At 47.9% G+C, this 17,482-nt stretch overlaps 3 protein-coding genes across 3 annotated transcripts; 1 reads left to right on the plus strand and 2 right to left on the minus strand.

The window, feature by feature from the left end:
- Positions 1 to 256: 256 nt before the first annotated feature.
- On the minus strand, positions 257 to 1,100 carry GUITHDRAFT_151140 (hypothetical protein; the record flags this gene model as incomplete). The annotated part of the gene is given in 2 exon segments (XM_005837309.1): positions 257 to 337; positions 349 to 1,100. A coding segment is annotated over 1 exon segment (516 nt), but the record flags the coding sequence as incomplete, so codon positions are not given.
- Positions 1,101 to 5,732: 4,632 nt separating this feature from the next.
- On the plus strand, positions 5,733 to 13,391 carry GUITHDRAFT_103620 (hypothetical protein; the record flags this gene model as incomplete). The annotated part of the gene is made up of 15 exons (XM_005837310.1): positions 5,733 to 10,676; positions 10,737 to 10,802; positions 10,848 to 10,942; positions 11,005 to 11,071; positions 11,415 to 11,493; positions 11,542 to 11,609; positions 11,661 to 12,080; positions 12,211 to 12,270; positions 12,319 to 12,459; positions 12,554 to 12,626; positions 12,687 to 12,739; positions 12,791 to 12,886; positions 12,928 to 12,966; positions 13,008 to 13,192; positions 13,235 to 13,391. 15 exons carry the CDS (start codon positions 5,733 to 5,735, stop codon positions 13,389 to 13,391), a joined length of 6,543 nt encoding a protein of 2,180 aa, XP_005837367.1.
- Positions 13,392 to 14,608: 1,217 nt separating this feature from the next.
- GUITHDRAFT_85284 (hypothetical protein) lies at positions 14,609 to 15,911 on the minus strand. Its single transcript, XM_005837311.1, has 9 exons — positions 15,792 to 15,911; positions 15,668 to 15,744; positions 15,503 to 15,615; positions 15,365 to 15,449; positions 15,197 to 15,313; positions 15,043 to 15,143; positions 14,900 to 14,996; positions 14,765 to 14,845; positions 14,609 to 14,709 (listed from the first exon to the last, which is right to left on the minus strand). The coding sequence occupies exons 1-9, from the start codon at positions 15,871 to 15,873 to the stop codon at positions 14,656 to 14,658; spliced, it is 807 nt and encodes a 268-aa protein (XP_005837368.1). The 5' UTR covers positions 15,874 to 15,911; the 3' UTR covers positions 14,609 to 14,655.
- Between the last annotated feature and the right edge of the window lie 1,571 nt (positions 15,912 to 17,482).

Raw genomic sequence — 17,482 nt, forward strand, 5'->3', positions numbered from 1 at the left:
GCAACTGAGGTACGAGGTTTGAAATGGTGTGGATCCACCAGATGTTCAAGAGGTCGGATATTATCTCGCCGCATGTAAATGTTGAACTGAACATCCTGCTCATAGAGTAATCAGTGACGTGAGTTGAAAGCAGGTCACGGCAGCAACTCACACCATCATTGCAAAACAAACTTCCTTCTGCGTATTGCCAGCACGGTTTGTCAGTGGAAGAGTCTATCGGATAGCGTCTAGTCATTTCACTGAGGAAGGCGCCACGTCGTGACGAATGTCCTCATCTCACAACGCAAAGATTGCTGGGCACTGGCAACTTTGTATATTTCGAAATGATCGCCTACATGTGCAAAACAGGAATTCTGACGATTCTAAAGTCTTTGAAGCACAATCTTGCAAGGCGACTGTCTACGTGCAAAAACTTCTCTTCTTCTGTCGCGTCCTCCCAGGTTCCAACTACTCCCTTGGCGCTGCTCTTACGATTGACTACGTATGCTGCGGAGCGAAACTCATCCATCCCCTTGGCCTCCGCATCGCATCCTCCTTCGAAAGCATCATGATATACTGAGTTACTCCCCTCATTTGACTCTCCTGCTCCTGGTTTGCCTTCACTCCCTGAGATGTCAAGCCTTGATCTCGTCCCCAGCAGGGCATTTCCTCATGCCCTGAAGGTACAACGAACACAAAGTTTACCCTCTCAAACTTGTTCTTGGCTTGCAGAGCTTTCAAGATGCTGAGCAATGAGTCCACTTTGATAGGATGTTTCCCCGCTCGTGTTATCTGGAACATGTAGAGAACCCCGCTGGCAGACAATGACATCCCATCCATGCAAGCGAAGTTTAATGCCTTTGGCTTACAGTATGCATTCGGCATGATCACCCACTCCTCCAAGTCTCTGATTGATGATGCAAATTCAATGTACGGTTGCGATCTCTTCAACTTCAGCTTCTTTAACCCGTTTCTATCGCCCTTATCCTTCTCCAGCCTTCGCAGATTGTATTTTCCTCCTCCCTTCAGCACCTCATGCGCAATGTGTTCAAAAGCTACACCTGCTGCTGACTCATAGCCAGAATTAGGACTCGAAAAAGCAAAGTCGACAACATGATCCCAATCCCTTTTCACAAGGGCCTCAAATATCATCGTCTCGGCCTTCTTCGAGCATATTCGAGCGGTAAAGGATCTGTAGTCAGTGCTGGGGGAAAGGTGAATCAGTTTCGATGGCATTCCAAGGTCTTCATTCACTGCTGCATCCATCTTCCTCTTGAGTGATGACACTGATTCTATTCCTTCAACAGCCTGCTCAAGTGTCTCTAAAGGTTTCACGACGATATTTCTCGGCACATTGCCCCAATCCTCTACGATCTTCATCACTTCATCGGAGTCAATACGCCCCCATTGCATCATGATGAAGAGTGACATCTCATCGTCTGACCACAACGGCAAGAAATATCTCTTCGCCGATCCAGTATTCACAATTTCCTTGAACATCCCATACTTCGGTGAAGAGATTATGATTGTTTTGGCGGTTCGTGACATTGAATAGCTCCCCTGGTTTTTGTACAGATCACAGATATACCAGCGCCTAAACATTTGGAGAAAGCGTTGCGCTACGGATCCATCCATGAACAGGTTCCATGCTTCTCCATCAAAGTACCAATATTCACTCCCTATCTGATACACTACTTCCTCACCAGGCCGGAGGAGCTGAAGAAGTAAGAAGTATGCGAAGCAGGACTTCCCGATCCCTGGAGTACCTGTGAGGATCACTTGATGGCATCCTTGATTGGTGTCCATGCCCTCTAGCGTCTCTGGGTCCAACTTGAAATCCTCTGCAATTTTCCGCCTCATCTCGAAGTAGCACTCTCGTATGAAGAGCTTGTTTCCAAGTGTCTCGTGGCCTCCTAAGCATGCGGAGAAGCTGACGTATTCATTAGCCCGTAAAACCTTTCCTGCGCATGCGGTAGTCCAGAGCTCTTTCAAGAAACTTAGCATGCCAACTAGCATAAGTCCTGTTAGTACCCATGATAGCCACATTCAATTCTGTTTCACCTTCAGGTCTTGACACACTGTCTCTAAGTTGCACAGGACGTGGAATAAGCCTCTCAACCTGCTCATCCTTGTCCAAGAGCAGCTTCTCCCTGTCTAAAAGCCGCTGCTGGTACGCTACAAGCTGCTTCTTGTCCTCTACAAGCTGCTGCTGGTACGCTACAAGCTGCTGCTGGTACGCTACAAGCTGCTGCACAAGCTGCATGTGGACCTCCTTCAGCATTTGGTTATTTTGATCTTGCATCCTTCTCAACACATCTGTGATCTCTTTTTGTACACCTTTGATCTCTTTTTGTACACCTTTGATCTCTTGTTGTACACCTTTGATCTCTTGTTGTACATCTCCGATCTCTTCAATTTTCCTCTCTCGTTGTTCTCCCTCGATTTCTGATTGCACCCCCTCGATCCCTTCGTCCTGCTTTGTCAGAATCTCGAGATCAAGAATGTTGGAGCTCCCCTGCATGACGGCATTTGTGAATTGTTTTCTTGATTTTTTGCCATTCTTATCTGCAGCGTCAATGGCTATGTCATAGACACTCAACATGTGTGGAGCTCCCTCTTGAACAGAAGCGTTCTTCTCATCTCCGCCATCATTTCCTCCCCGTATCCCAAGACAAGAGCGCTGACAAACAGCACTCTGCTCGCGATGGAACCGAGTCCACTGAAGGCAACACAATCCCTGCAGTAACAACACAAGTTCAAAAAGCTTTTATCTAGCACTGAGGATTATGCCTACCTCTGAGCTCGAAATGATAATTGAGCTCAACCAAAGGAATCCAAGAGGCGACACGAGCGACATGGCACCCAAGACGCACTTTCCCCCCTGCTGGCAAAGAGCAAACTTAGGCTTGACAAGAAGGCTTGTTTGACGTGGAGGTTGCCTGTATTCCCATCTGCCTCTGCCTCTGCCTCTGCCTCTGCCTCTGCCTCTGCCTCTGCCTCTGCCTCTGCCTCTGCCTCTGCCTCTGCCTCTGCCTCTGCCTCTGCCTCTGCCTCTGCCTCTGCCTCTGCCTCTGCCTCTGCCTCTGCCTCTGCCTCCGCCTCCGCCTCCGCCTCCGCCTCCGCCTCCGCCTCCGCCTCTGCCTCTGCCTCTGCCTCTGCCTCTGCCTCTGTCTCTGCCTCTGCCTCTGCCTCTGCCTCTGGCTCTGGCTCTGTCTCTGTCTCTGTCTCTGTCTCTGTCTCTGTCTCTGTCTCTGTCTCTGTCTCTGCCTCTGTCTCTGTCTCTGTCTCTGTCTCTGTCTCTGTCTCTGCCTCTGCCTCTGCCTCTGCCTCTGCCTCTGCCTCTGTCTCTGTCTCTGTCTCTGTCTCTGTCTCTGTCTCTGTCTCCGTCTCTCAGTTTTTCTCTCACTCGCTCGCTCGCTCTCCCTCCTTCCCTCTCGCATCCACCCATTTACACATTCACCATCGCTCGCTCGCAATTTTTTTTTATCCCAAGATGTAGGGCGCCTCCAAAAAAAGCTTAGGATTCTCTTTTTTGGTAAAATTTGAAAAAAGTGCCCTGCGAGATCCAGTCCTTGAATTCCGTCACGTCGACCGTGACCGGGGATCGGATTGCTTGTATCCACCCGGCCACCTTGCATGGACCACCCTGCCTCTAGGTTGTTGTTCTATGGTAGGACCCCTCTTCTGTCTATAAAGAAGGGGGTCACTTAAGGCTGTCTTCATTCGGACGTGTTTTTGGGAAAAATATGAAAGTTTTCCCCAAAATTTCTCCCAACCCCCACTTTATTCGAGTGGAAAAAGAAAGTTTTCTTTTTCCAGGCCCGGATTTCGGGAGAAATTTAGCTTTCTTTCTCCCGCTCTGGATTTCTTGAAAAAGAAAATTCCCGCCCAAGCCATGCCGCCGGCATCGAACAATGGCGGCGGCATTGTTCATGTTGATGACCCCATGTTCATGTTTCTGGTATCTTGTCCTGTTGAATTGATGAGACTTTACCTTTCCGCTCATCAAGCTCGAGCACTGCATGACTCTGAACCTCTTCCACGAGCTCGAAAGAAGCGAAAGGTGGAGGAGCAGCCTCGGCTCGCAAGGAATTATGCAGAATCCAGGTGGGCTGTGCTCCTGCAAGATCCTTCACTTGCTGATCCATCGTCACGTGCTGCCAAAGAATTCAGACGTACTGAGCTTTCGTTTGCCATATCCTGTTTTTCTTGACATTGTCAAACTGGCTCGTGAAGAGAAATGAGTATCATGATCAGACCACCACCGTGTGTGGGCAGCCCATGCCGCCCCTTGAACTCATGATTCTTGGTGTTCTGCGTGTGTTAGGAGGAGGGTACAGTTTCAACAATGAATGATCCGTGAAGGGAATGGGGCATGTGAGGCATCCAATCGTAACTTTTTCCACAAGTTCTGTCGAAACATGGCAAAGCAGTATCCCAAGTATGTATAACCCCCGACCACGCCAGATGAAATCTTCAAAAACCAGGGAAATGTACCGCAAGAAAAGTTTTCCAGGGTGTATCGCGTCATATGACTGTGTACATATTCCCATGACAAGACAATTGCACGCTACGATTCATTCTTGCAATCCGTGCATCAGGGAGGTCGTTATGCGCAAGAAGAGTTTGTCTTGTATGTTGGTGAAGGTCGTGTACAAACTCACAAAGGATTGTGGATCATGGTCGATCAAGGCTATCACCGTTGGAGGGTGTTAAAATGTCCTTTACCTTACATAGTCGATATTGATAGACGACAGTGGACTCGAGCATTGGAATCATGTCGGAAGGATGTGGAGTGCTTTTTTGGAAGATTGAAGATGCGTTTCAGGTGTGTGAAGATACCGTGCAACTTTTGGTACAAGGATGAAGTGGACAACATGTTCGTGACATGTCGTATTCTTCAAAACATCATACTTGCGCATGATGCACAGACGTCGGATGGTGCAGAAGCCGCCGATGTTCAGGTTGAAGTTGAAAACAGAGAGGATGCAGAAGCCGCCGATGTTCAGGTTGAAGTTGAAAACAGAGAGGATGAGGAATATGATGGTATTGCAATTCACATGATTGCAATTCACAAGGAATTCGGGATTGTATCGGTTGTTTATCAAATCTTTAGTATCATTGTAAAACTCCATGATACTGGATCCTGGCCATGGCTGATTTTTTGATTTGTACAACAACAACTCCTCTGTCAAACCTGGTATTTCACTGCCATGCTGCTGGAGGAAATCACGAACATGCTTAGGATATGCTTCTTCAAGTAAGACATGCAACTCTGTAATTTTCCGTAGTCCTCCATCTGACACATCAAGGAACGTAAGACATGCAATAAGCCTCCCGTAAGGCTTGGCTAGTGAGGGTTTCATGCTGCCTGGTCCCGCTGGTGCCTGCATGGAGCCACTTCCCTGGTGCGCGGGAACCTTTTAATTTTCGAAAATTTGAAATGCTCGAATAAAGTGCAACTTCGACAACCTCAGATTTTTTGAAACCGGGGGAAAAGAAAACTTAATTTTTCCTTTTTCCCGGCCTCCGAATAAAGATAGCCTAAGCAAAAACCCTAAACCCTAAAACCATATAAACCCTAATGTGCTGTATGAGGGCTTGTGGATAGCTGGCTGGAATAAAATGCTAGGAAGCTTCAAGACCCGAGTCATGCTCAGACAAGAAGAACACTCGAAGAAATGAAGTAGATTCATATGAAGGCCACGTGATTCATGCTCTCTTCGTCAAGTTGGACAATTGACTGACTGTAGATGTTGGGCTTTTCCTCAGCTGCCTTTATATCACGCCCCAAGGCTATTCGTGAAGACCCAGATAGTCAGCACAAGCATGTTCGAAAAAAAGAATCTTCCAGGAGATTTCTCGTCCAGAGACAAGGATACCTCAGAAACAGTAAAAGGATTATGGAGTTGGGAGCAAAGAGTATTGCAATCTTTGATCTCGCACTCAATCTGCGCTCAGAGATTGATGTGTCAACCATAATGACCGTCAAGGTTGGTCCAGATGAGTTTTCTTTTACCTTACAACTGCAAAAATCAGCTGAAGCTTACTCTTGCCTCCAACGAGCGGAACTTCTCAGTGTCTTGCTTCCGATTGTGCAGGGAGATGTTGGAGGTCAGATCTTTTCACTGCTCAAGTGGAGCAAGCAGATGTTATGGGCAGGAAGTCTTGATGAGAGCTACAGAAAATTTGCTAAGTACCGTATCTGGTCAGGTAAAATCACGGTAATTGAAGAGGACAATGCAATAGCATCTACTGAGATATCCATTCACGAGATTTCGAAGGTCCAGCCTCTTGCAGATGACAACTGTGGATTGGTGCTGATGATGAAGAACAAGAGGATCATTCGCTTTACATGTCTCTGTAACGAAGAGGCGCCCTATCGGCAATTCTCCAACAGAGATAGAATGGTTCGTGCCATCACTGATTCTGCTTTGGCACAGCTTGGAATTACCTTACCCGTAGAAAACATCCAGTCTCAGGACGCGTTTGTATTGTTTCGACTGTGGAATGCAAGCTCTATTGACAACGTCATTTCATCGTTTGCTATTCAAAGATTGTCCAAGAAATCCAAGAAGCGAATCGTCAGTTTGAGTTCGAATGGAATGTACGAACGAGATGTTGAAAACACCTCTCTTGTTCATCACACCATTGCTTGGTCACACATCCTGCATTTTGTTCGCTATCCATTTCAAGGCGATGAACCAACTAGCCAGCCAGCCAAATCGAAGTTACCTACTTTCGCGATATGCACACAAGATGGAAAATTACATAGATATGAACTCGCTCATCGTGATGAGATACTTACTTGTATGATGGAAATTGCCTGCAGACAGGGTATTTGGCTTTCAGTAGCTCCGGAAGCTCTTTCTGTTGACTGGAGGATGGGAGGATCCGGATTAGATGGGGACAAAGAATATGAAGATTCTTTCTTCGAGAGATTGTCGTCGTTGACGGTCAAGGAAGATAACGTTTTGCAGTGGGTTGACATGGCGAACGAGTGCAATTGTAATTTTTCTGGATCTTCATTGGGCAGAGTGCTGTCGAGAAAAATTCTCCAAAATTTTTTAAATATTTCCGTCCGACAAGAAAAGCATAATGCGAACATCACGGTGCCACTTCTCATGGCATTCTTAAAGTTGTTGAGTTCGAGAAGTGCTTTTGAAGAGATTCCACTCCTACGAAAAGACGTGTCAAACATCTGGACTCAATTTCTGTCTCTGATCTTGAGCGACAATGATTTGGTGTCTCTTGCTGTCACTGGCGCCATTCGATCAATGATCCGCTTCTCGAATCGTGGAATATCCGACAAAATGCGAAATGGCATCGAGAAATATGAGACAGCCAACTCATCCTCAATCGTAGACAACGAATTGGTTTCCATCATTTTAGAGAAGATCGCAAATGTGTCCAACCGATGCAATCCTAAGAGCCCCATTGCAATCTTCGGAATCATGGAAATCATTGATAAAATTTTCACATGCCGTACTAGCATGATGGACTCAGAGCTTGCTGAACGAATGTCACGGAGTCTCTCCAATGCAATTGATGACCTCTGTGGGCTCTGCCGCATGCCCAACCGTGTTGTGTGCAAGCGTTCAACACAGCTGCTTATCACAATACTCCAAGATGCCGATGAGAAGAAAAGGATTGAATTACAAAATGCGTTGCGAAGTAGGTGCATACTCCTTCCGCACATCCGCTACGTCATCAGCTCAGCTTCGTTACACTTGTCTACTGCTGTTGATTCCAGTGTTGAGGTGCAGTCGTCTTTTCACTTTGCTCTCCATCAGGAAAAGGATACAAGAGCACTCTTTTCCGGCCACATGGATTCCGATCAGGCCGACTTATCTGCGAACTTGATCGAGCTGCTCGTCGAAGGGAATCCATGCAGCATGGATCTCCTCTCTCGCATCCTCCCTGCCTCCTTATTCTCTTCCCTCCGCGTCCCATGGCAAGAGTCTGCGACAGCCACCCTGCAACAAAGGGGAAGATCTGCCAGGGTGCGATCGGCAGTGAACAATTGGCCCCTCTTATTTCAGAGGCTTCGATCGGATCTTTCCGATGCATCTCTCATTTGGAATGAGAGCACGCGTAATGAACTGCGTGAGGCTTTGCAGGAGGAGGAAGAGGCGCTGATAGCGTCAATAGAGGTCTACGGGGCCTCAAATGTGACTTGGAATGACGAGGATTTCTTCGTACACTACAGGAGCCTCGAGCAGGAAGTGCGAGTGGGAGCATATTACCTCCGATTTGTTCTCTTTGATGATTTCGACGTGGAGGTACTGGGATCAGGAGCAAGTCGCTTTCTCGGGCAGTTGTACCATTCCTTCCTCACAGAGCAGAACCCAGCGGTCAAGGTGGACTGTCTGCTGGCAATGTCGAAGGTGTACAAGCGATGGAGCAATCAGCCGTTTGACTCCCTCACCCTCTCGTCCCTTGTTCGTATCCTTGCAGACACTGACTGCAGCAAGAATGTCAGGAACGCCCTGATCGATTTTCTCCAGACGGTAAGTGAAAGAGATTCTTCTGATATCAACTTACATGGTTTGCAGGCCATATGTAACCCGGTCAATGCACGAAACCTGCTTTCATTCCCTCTCTTCATACCCTCTATCCTCCAGATTCTTTCCAGCAGCATGTCAAGTGATTATGTACAGATGGACTGGATCAGTATGGACAAGATTGGAATGACCATTAAGTGCGCTAACCTGCTACATGTTCTTGTCTCTCGAACTTCATCAAAAGCAACCAACAAGATTGTTCGCCCTCTCCCGCTTGCTCAAAGAGTGCTTTCCAAGGATGAACGAGTACGTCAAGTCGTCTGGTTGCTCCTCCTTCCTAATGAAACCTTTCTCTGTCGTATGCTCGAAATCGTTGAAATTCTCTTGCAGCAGAGCGGATGTTGTTCATTCCTTCCAGCAACGAAATCTCTCCTTTTGTATCTACTGATCAATTGTGTTGATTTTTCTCGGTCAATTCAATCCGGAAGCGAGCAAGGAGAGGCTGTCAAAGATAGCTTGCTGGAGAAGGCTGGTAAAATGATCGGACAGATGTGGGAAGGAAGCGAGAACAACAACAGCTGTACATGCAAGATCGAGGTGCAAGAGACCATGCTGGATTTGATCCCGATTTCACTCTTCTTGCTTCTCAAGAAGGAAGGCGCAACTTCCTTCGTACGTACCCTGTCCTCCGAACGAAAAGATGTGTCAATCCTTTGGACCAGGAGCATGAGAGAAAGAATGTCACAGGCCTTGAAGTTGCACCTTTGCAGAACTTTACGAGAAGAGCAGGAAGGAAAGATAGGCTTCGAAAGAATGCCGAAGATTGTCTACAACGAGCATATCGAATCAGATTGGCTTGGATGCGAAGACTTTGGCTACTACTTGTCCCATCTTGAAAGCTCCTCTTCCATGGTCTCTCCCACCGACATCGTTCAATTCCGCCAACTTATTCTGCAACGACTCGCGGATGCCTCAACCGGCTTATCGACCCAGGCGATTCTGCTGTCACTACTTGCGAATATCATGGAGGAGAATCACGTGCTACAGTTCGAAGAGGACGCGCATGCTGTCAAACAGTCCGAAGAGACTGAAGAAGCAGGCAAGGAGGATTCGTCGCGATTCGCCGAGTTCAAAATCCTCGCAGGACTGCTCAAAGAAGATGCCATGTATCAAGAGGAAGCAGGAAGGGGAGGAGGAGGAGGCAATCGGAGTCCAAGCAGGGAGAGGATGATGGTGCAGATGAATGTGATGCGCGTGTGCAGATGGATGGTGAAGGCTTCTCCCGATAGCAGTTCGACCGTCAGTTCGACCGTCTCTCTGTGTATCCAGCTGGGCATCGCAGACTTTGTGGATTCGGTGCTTAAGCAGTGCATCTCGTGCATGTTTGTGAGCAGAAAGCCAGGAGAGGAAACTAACGTACTTGGGGGCTCGACTGCGGGAGATTCAGTTGATAGTCAATCTGAATCAGATTGTATCCTACAGCTCACGTTGGCTGCCATTCGCTTCGCCTCTGACTTTGCACGATATCCTGAGGGTCTCAACAGGTGGGAGCGCGAACAGGGCATTGTGCATGTGCTGCTGCTTTGCTTGCAGAGTGACCATAGCGACATCATACAAGCGGCGATCGAATGCATGGGTCATGTCTGCTCCTCCCAGCTGCTGCATGCTGCTCTCATTCGCGGGCACTTTCACCTTCTGCTCTTGCGACAGTTATTGCGAGATGTCTTTGCCATGACGGATGGAGCAGATCGGGTGACTGTGTCGATAGTGAGCATACGCACTCGCTGCCTGTCCACCTGTCAGGCCCTCTACTCCTTCGCCTTTGGCAAGCACAACACGCAAGAGATCCAGGAGGAGCTTGTCTGCCTCCTCACTGCCCCCATGCTCGAGCGCCTTGACAGCGCCGCAGAGTTTCTCGGGATCTTTGCGGCGGAGCATCGGACGCCCGACTTGGTGTGGGGGAGCTGCAACCGGCGAGAGCTGCGCAGCCTCGTCAAGAAGACGTTCAAGCATCTCAACGTAACGTCTCCTCAAATCAACGAGCAGCCTCCCAGCTGGCCTTCCTTGACTGGCTCGCCCAGCGTCAGCGAAGAATCAGCGAGCATGTCCAACGACATTGCAAAATTTTCTTATTCAAACATCTGCAACCTCACGCGTGTTGGAGGGATTTACATTGAGATATTCAATGATCAGGTCGGGATATTCTTTGGTTTGCTTCTTCTCTTCTGCTAACTTTGCCCCGAATCTTCTCAGCCAAACTGGCCTCTGGAAGATCCTGCCACCCTGCTAGGGAAACTTTTTGATGCTATGGCGCATGGGGTGAGCTGCATGACTGGTGTAAACGAGAGCTGAATGGGGTGTTAGGTGGAGGGAAATGAAATGACAGACAATCAGAAAGTGGAAGCTATGAAGGCGGCTTTGAACATTGCAAAAAGACTTCCCTCTTCCTCCGTGTTGAGGTCTTTCATTCTGACACTGCCTTCGTCGGTCTCTCTTCTCTGCCATTGACTTTGTTTTTCAGCTCCCCAACTCGCATCGTCCTCCTCGCCGACCTCCTTCCAGCTCAGGAAGATTTCTGGGAACAAGAGGTACTGTCAGGCGATCAAGGGAGTGAAGGAACCAGCGCAAACTCCAAACAAGGGAAGTGGAAACTATATGTCCTCGTCTTTGAACTTCTCGCCGTTGGATCGCAAGACTCCCGAGCCGCAAAAATCCTTTGTGAACAGGTGATGCTGAGACGATGGTGTCCTAGAAGCTCAGATGTGTTGTTGTCGTATGATGATGTGGAGGGGGTGGAAGGGGGGATCAGAAATACCAAAGTAAGGTGATATGATTGGGGGAGGAGGAAACAGGAGAATTCAAGGGAACTGGTGAGGGGCAGGAGGAACATGTTGATGCTCCTTGACTCTCGAGACTCAAGGCAATTTTCAGGGGGTGGCTCAGAGGCTGCTGGGATTCCTCAACGCGTCACTTGGAATCTTTTCTCCGTCGCTCTGTCTCGATGAATCGCGTAAGATGATTGCAAGACTTGTGTTGAAAGCTTGACGATACCAACAAGATCAAGCCGAAGCTTTTGACTCATCTGCTTCATGTCGAGAGTTGAAGGATTGCTTGGAGAGTGTTGTGGTTTCAACCCTTCGATGTCTTAGGCAAGTTTCAAGATTCCTTCCCTCACAGTTTCGACGTCTCTGTCAAGAATCTTACCTGACGGTCCTCCTGCTTCTCCTCTTCAAAGATTCGATTCCCATGTCTCTGCGAGCTGAGGCAGCTTCGTCCATCTCTGAATTCTGCACGTCGGAAAATGCTGAGAGGATGAAAGAGTATTTAAAGATGGTTTGTCCTCGCCATCTTGTCAGTGAGCTAGCTCGACCGCGAAAAGAAGACAATCAGATCCTTCATGTCGTGTTGGCAGTTGATCAAGATGTCAAGACAGAGGAGAGCGAGTGGAATCGTGATGATTGTCAGGAAGTTTTGACGTTTCTGTGTGAGTCTCGACAAAATTTCTCCTGGGAAATTTCGCGGTTAAGCTATCTGGAAAAGCAAGAAAGCAGAAGAGTCGGGGACTACTTGATTGACAACCTCAACATTCTCTTGAAGGTAGATCAACCGCACTTGCTCTCTTGGCTCGCGCTCTATCTCTGTCTCTTCCCGCTCTCTTCCCTCTTAGCTTTGCCCCTCTTAGCTCCCTTCTCCTCTTCTGTATAAGTGTCTCATCACAGCTTTCCAGGAAGGGAAAGATCAATCGCAGCTGATCAAAGATCCTGCCTCCTTCTTCAGGATCTGCTCGGTGATATGCCGCAGAGCGTTGAAACTTTGATGACGAGATGGCGGGCAGGAGGAGGTGAAGCACAACACAGACACCAACGAGGCGATCGCTGAGTGGCCAGATGGCTGCGAGCGACTCAAACAAGTCCTTGAGTCGCTGGGTTGGCTTGCAAGAGGAGGACTCGTGCCTCGATCAGTTTGGGACGAGAAGGTATAGAACTGAATCCTCTCCCTTTTGCTCTTTGTCCTTCCCTCATCATCACCTGCTCTCCCTCGGCTCCAGTGTTCTCTGACTTCTCCTCCAGGCCATCTGTCTGGTGCCGTCGCTCATGAAAGTTCTTTCCGCCATGTCCAGATCCTCCCACCCGATTCGCCCGAGTCAGCTACGGCAGATCATGCGAGTCCTCCTTCCTGCTGTATCTTGTGAGGGAGTTTCAGAGTTCTTTCGCATCCCCGACAATGTTCGGTCGCTGATTTGGATGGTGATGGAGGTGAAAGGGAGGAGGCTGAGGAGGTGCTGGCTGTCCTCTTATGCATGGCAGGGGTCGAGGCATGAGGATGCGGCGGGCGAAGAGGTGCTGGCAGCATCTGTTCACATCCTTGCAGCGATGATGCGCGAGAATTCGTCGATAGTGGAGGTTAGTGAGTGGAAGTTGCCAGGGACTGACGGCGTGTGCAGCTCGTGCTTCAAGACGGCATCATGCTTTCCCAGCTGAAGGTCAACTAATGCCAGTCATGTCGGAGCTCACTTGACCGCAGGCGATGGCCGAGCGGCGTGAGCCCAACGTCCTGCACCTCATGGGCGAGATGCTGGCGCACCCGAGCATGGGGGAGGCGAGTAGCCTCGTCTTCTCCTCGGCGCTGACCCTCCGTCATCATAGTCTGTGCGGCTTGCAATCCCTGAACGAACTTTCTGGGACCGCGTGGAGGAGGCTTCGCCACTGGTTGCTCCTGCTGCCCCCGTGCACTTTTGACGTTTTCTGCAGGTTGGTTGGGATAGCCCGGCTTTCAAGCGGCTACACTCTGAAGTGCTGCCGTCAATCGTATGGCGAGCTGTACCTGAGGAGGAGGAGGAGGAGGAGGAGGAGGAGGCAGGGGGGAGGGAAGGAAAGCAGAGATGAGATGATGATCATGGATATGTAGGAGGAGGAAAAAGAGGATCTTTGTTATTGTTTTGTACTTTACTTTTCGATGTTAGTCCACGATTTTTTTTGTTGTGCCATGAATGATCGTCAGATCTCACGTGGGACCCTTAAACGTGACCCCTCCTTTCTTGTTGACTGGGGTCCTCTCCTGATTGGTCAACACGGCTGCTCAACACTTCATTCTTCCTCGATTTCTCCTAGGCGGTTTTACACGTTCTTTTTCATTCCACTCGCATCGTATGCACGTTGAGTCACGCGTATCCTCAAGGATACTTGTGACGCTAAATGAAAGTTTCCATGTGTCACCATTATCTGCACCATTATGTGGGAAGTGAATCAGGGAGGGGAGGGGGGGAGACAGAGACAGAGACGGAGAGATGGAGAGATGGAGAGACTTGGGTAAGAGAGAGATCTAAGAGACAAACCCACGAGGAAAGAGACAACCAAGGTGGGACAGGTGGGACAGAAGATGGCAGAAAGGGAGTGATTGTGCGCGTCGAATTTGGAGTCAAATAACTTGATTCTTTCAAGTGTCCAGCTGACTTGGATGAGCGTTTCTCACTCTTGTCATCCCCCCATCTGTGAGTGTTTTGAATTACATACAATATGGATCTGATTGCTTGGAAGATCATTGGAATGCCCACTCAAAGAGTCGTTGAGTTTGTATCTGACAACGAACTTTCGATCATCGTTTTCCTTGTGAGGTACGCTTGCTCGCGCATTGCGCTTAATGCAATGCAGGTTCTCGGATGGATCTTGTGCTTTACGGGTATCGTTGACGTAGAGGCAGCGAAGCTTTCCATCGGCCATCATCGAGGGCAGGAAAGAATTCTCTCGCAGAAGGGTGAGCGGTACACGAGTGCGAGTGTTGTTTACAGTTTGCTTGGCCTTTGTCTTGCTGGATTTTGTGCATTCACTTTCTACAACAAAATCTTGCGAAGAAGCAAATCGTTGTCGTTGATCAAGGTAAAAAAGTACAGCCTGGATCTCCCGTAGTCTGTACTCATCACGTGAACCAAGAAAAGCTTGAGTGTATCGTCTTACAAGATGTAATATCCTGTTCAGCATATGTAAGGTTTGATTCTCAGCAGCGCATGATTCAACAACTGAGCACGACAATCGTGATTCATGCGAGGATAATTCAACCATCCAGTTAAATTAAATTTCTCAGACATCTAAATCTGATCAACCAAGAAAATCCTACGAGAGTGACATAAATGCCCATAACTGCTATCTACAAACACAACGTTGCAACGCCTTGCTCAGATGTAAGATTCAACGGGAGCTTTCGTCATCTGTGTTCCATAGCTAGGAGCCTGAAATTAAAAAAAGAAAATCAGGATATAATATGTCCATACGATTGCAACTCGCCTCTCTGATTGGCGCAAAAGACTTAAAGTTTGTGATTCGATCCAAGCCGTCATGGCTCAACAACAGAACGAATCCAAACACCTAAGCAACTCTCTCACAACACCATCACAAGTGCATGAGCAACATGTCTCGTACCACTTTGGACATGATGTCAAGAACAGCATAGATCATGATCTCAAAGTTTGGAGACCAGTCTCCAGTGCCCTCTGAGAAAATGAATACCAACGGATACCTGCGATATTGTCAAATGCAAGAACAGATCCTTGTGTATCTATTACAATCCCCAAGTGATCGCTGCAATCCAAGCCACTTTGCTGTACATCTCAACCACAGAAGGATTACTTCTGTCGACCAAAGCTCGATATCCCCTGAGCATGGTCTGTGATGCAAGTTAATTTGCACACATGCAAACATCAATGAGTGGTCACTTACGTAGACCAGAGGAGCGAAAATCAACAGCGACAGAGAGAACCAAAGCCATTTGATGTGCCCAGAAGAAATAGAAGCCATGAATCCACCGAAGATCATAAGCATATCCGCTGCGATAATCTGTTTCCTTCATCAGGAATATGTACGCCCAAGAATGACACGTTCACTCACAGCAATGTTCAAACCAGTATCTGCACCGACGATCAAACCCAAATTCAGAAAGATCAAAGATGTCGTGAAGAACCAATCGACGTATCTGTCACAAACAAACATTCAGAGCATGTGTGCATGTGTTCACACTCCACTGACCTGACGTAGAACAACTGACGACAGTTTGGAGTGATCAACCATCCTTGTCCGCTCAACATAGCATAATATGCAAATGTTGAAATGGCTGTTACATAGCACATGATGAAGTAGAACTATGTTGAGAAACTCATGAGTAAGGCAGATCCGAGAGCATCGCAAGTTCACCTTGCGTTTTTCATGGGCTGCTTTGAAGGCCATCAAAACAAATGCCACCGTTGTTACGCCCATGATGAGGAAAGAAACTTGGGGCATATCAGTAATGAGTGTGTCAGATGCATCTCATCCTCACCAGCTAGAAAGAATTCCCCCGTCTGTGTAACGAGCTGCAGGTCGACAACCTTGCACACTTCCACGGCAGAACTCACATCCATCCACAGGAGGCTCAAGAATAGAAGAGCTGTCAAGCGCATGGGCGGCATGCTCTTTGCCATGATTGCCTCTTGCGTCGCTCGGACGCTAGTCTGCACTGCGTGAGCAAAGATGAGTTGGAAGAGCTCAAACCCTTTTTGCAGAAAAGAGAAACCAACATAACTCTGTGCACTTTCCTACTCTTTCTCCTCGGCATTCTATCAAGAAATCGCACACATCCACTGCCAAAAAGTGGCAGACGAGGAGTGAAACAGTTACATCAAAGCAGATCCAACAATCTTTTCATGTTCTTGAGGCAATTGACAAGAAAGTCAATCGTAATGTTATTTACTGCATACAGCACTACTGGTCCACAAGTAAACTACTCTATGTTCCTTCTGAAGCAACACCATTCCATGTTGCAATGCAACATGTCACAACTAAACCGCCTTTTACCATTGCTATACTTACATTCCCTTCCTCTTTTCCCACTATCCCATCCTGCTTTCCCATCCTCTAGAACCTTCAAGCTTGCAGATCACACTGATAACTTGCAATTCCTTGCTCCTAGGCAACGCGACCCAATGTGTTGGCTGTCTCCTCATTCTCCTATGCATCCTCAAACTTCTCCATTATCTCCTCCCCCTTTTTTCCATCTCTCTCCTGTCCTTGCCATGAAATCCCTTTCATCCCCTCCTCTCCTGTACACTACCCTCTACATGAACGAGGCGGCACTTGTCTCTTCGCAATTTCGGCCAAACCCTCAAAAAAAACTTTCGTTCTGAAATGAAAAATTTGAAACTTTGACCGCGAATATTTCAATTTTTAATATCAAAATATCCAAAATTAAAGTCATTTGAAGCGTGTACGTGAAAAGTTTGAGCGTAGACTTTCAAGCTTTCCGTTATCTTTATGTAACTGTTTTATTCTGAAGCACCCACCCCTCGATTCGAGACAAGAAAGGAGAAACTCTACGGGTTGATAATCCACAAGGCATGTGAGGGAGTGAGGGTCATAGGGTGGTCATTGGACGGGTGGGGCTATTACGAATCGATTTCAATGCATTGATATGGGGGTACTTTCAGTGTTTGGGTGGGGTGAACAAAGATGTAAGCAGATTCTGTGGGGTGGTGAAGAAAATGGTGGGGTGGGTGGGGTGGAGCGGTGGAGGCGGAAAGGAATGCAGCAAGCAATAGAGGAAAACCGGGGGAAGGGAGGGGGGGGAGGAGGAGAGAACACGCACAGGAGTAGACAGATGTTGGTAAGAGCACATGAAATCAATGTGGTACTTGTTTTTGAGGGAAAGAGATGATTGGAGCAGGGAGGGGTCAAGATAGGAGCGGGGAAAGAGTGCGAGGATGGAAGCAATGAGGGGGGATTCGGATATGAGTCGCACCTATCAGCCTTGTGGAAGGGATGGAAGATAACAAGATAAAATGACAGAGAGTAAGAGCAACAGAAGAACAAAGTGAGATTCCAGAAGGGTGGGAATTGAGAGATCAGAAGAGTTGCATGATGATGATGGATAAGATTAGCATGAAGCCTTTCACCATAGTGCTTGGGTTAATTCGCAATTAAATTGCTTGTGTGAAATTGTTGTCTCACGTCGTTGCTTGTTCGTTTATGGTTTCC

Source organism: Guillardia theta, assembly GCF_000315625.1.
Source record: "Guillardia theta CCMP2712 unplaced genomic scaffold GUITHscaffold_14, whole genome shotgun sequence".
In the NCBI taxonomy this organism is placed as follows: domain Eukaryota; class Cryptophyceae; order Pyrenomonadales; family Geminigeraceae; genus Guillardia; species Guillardia theta.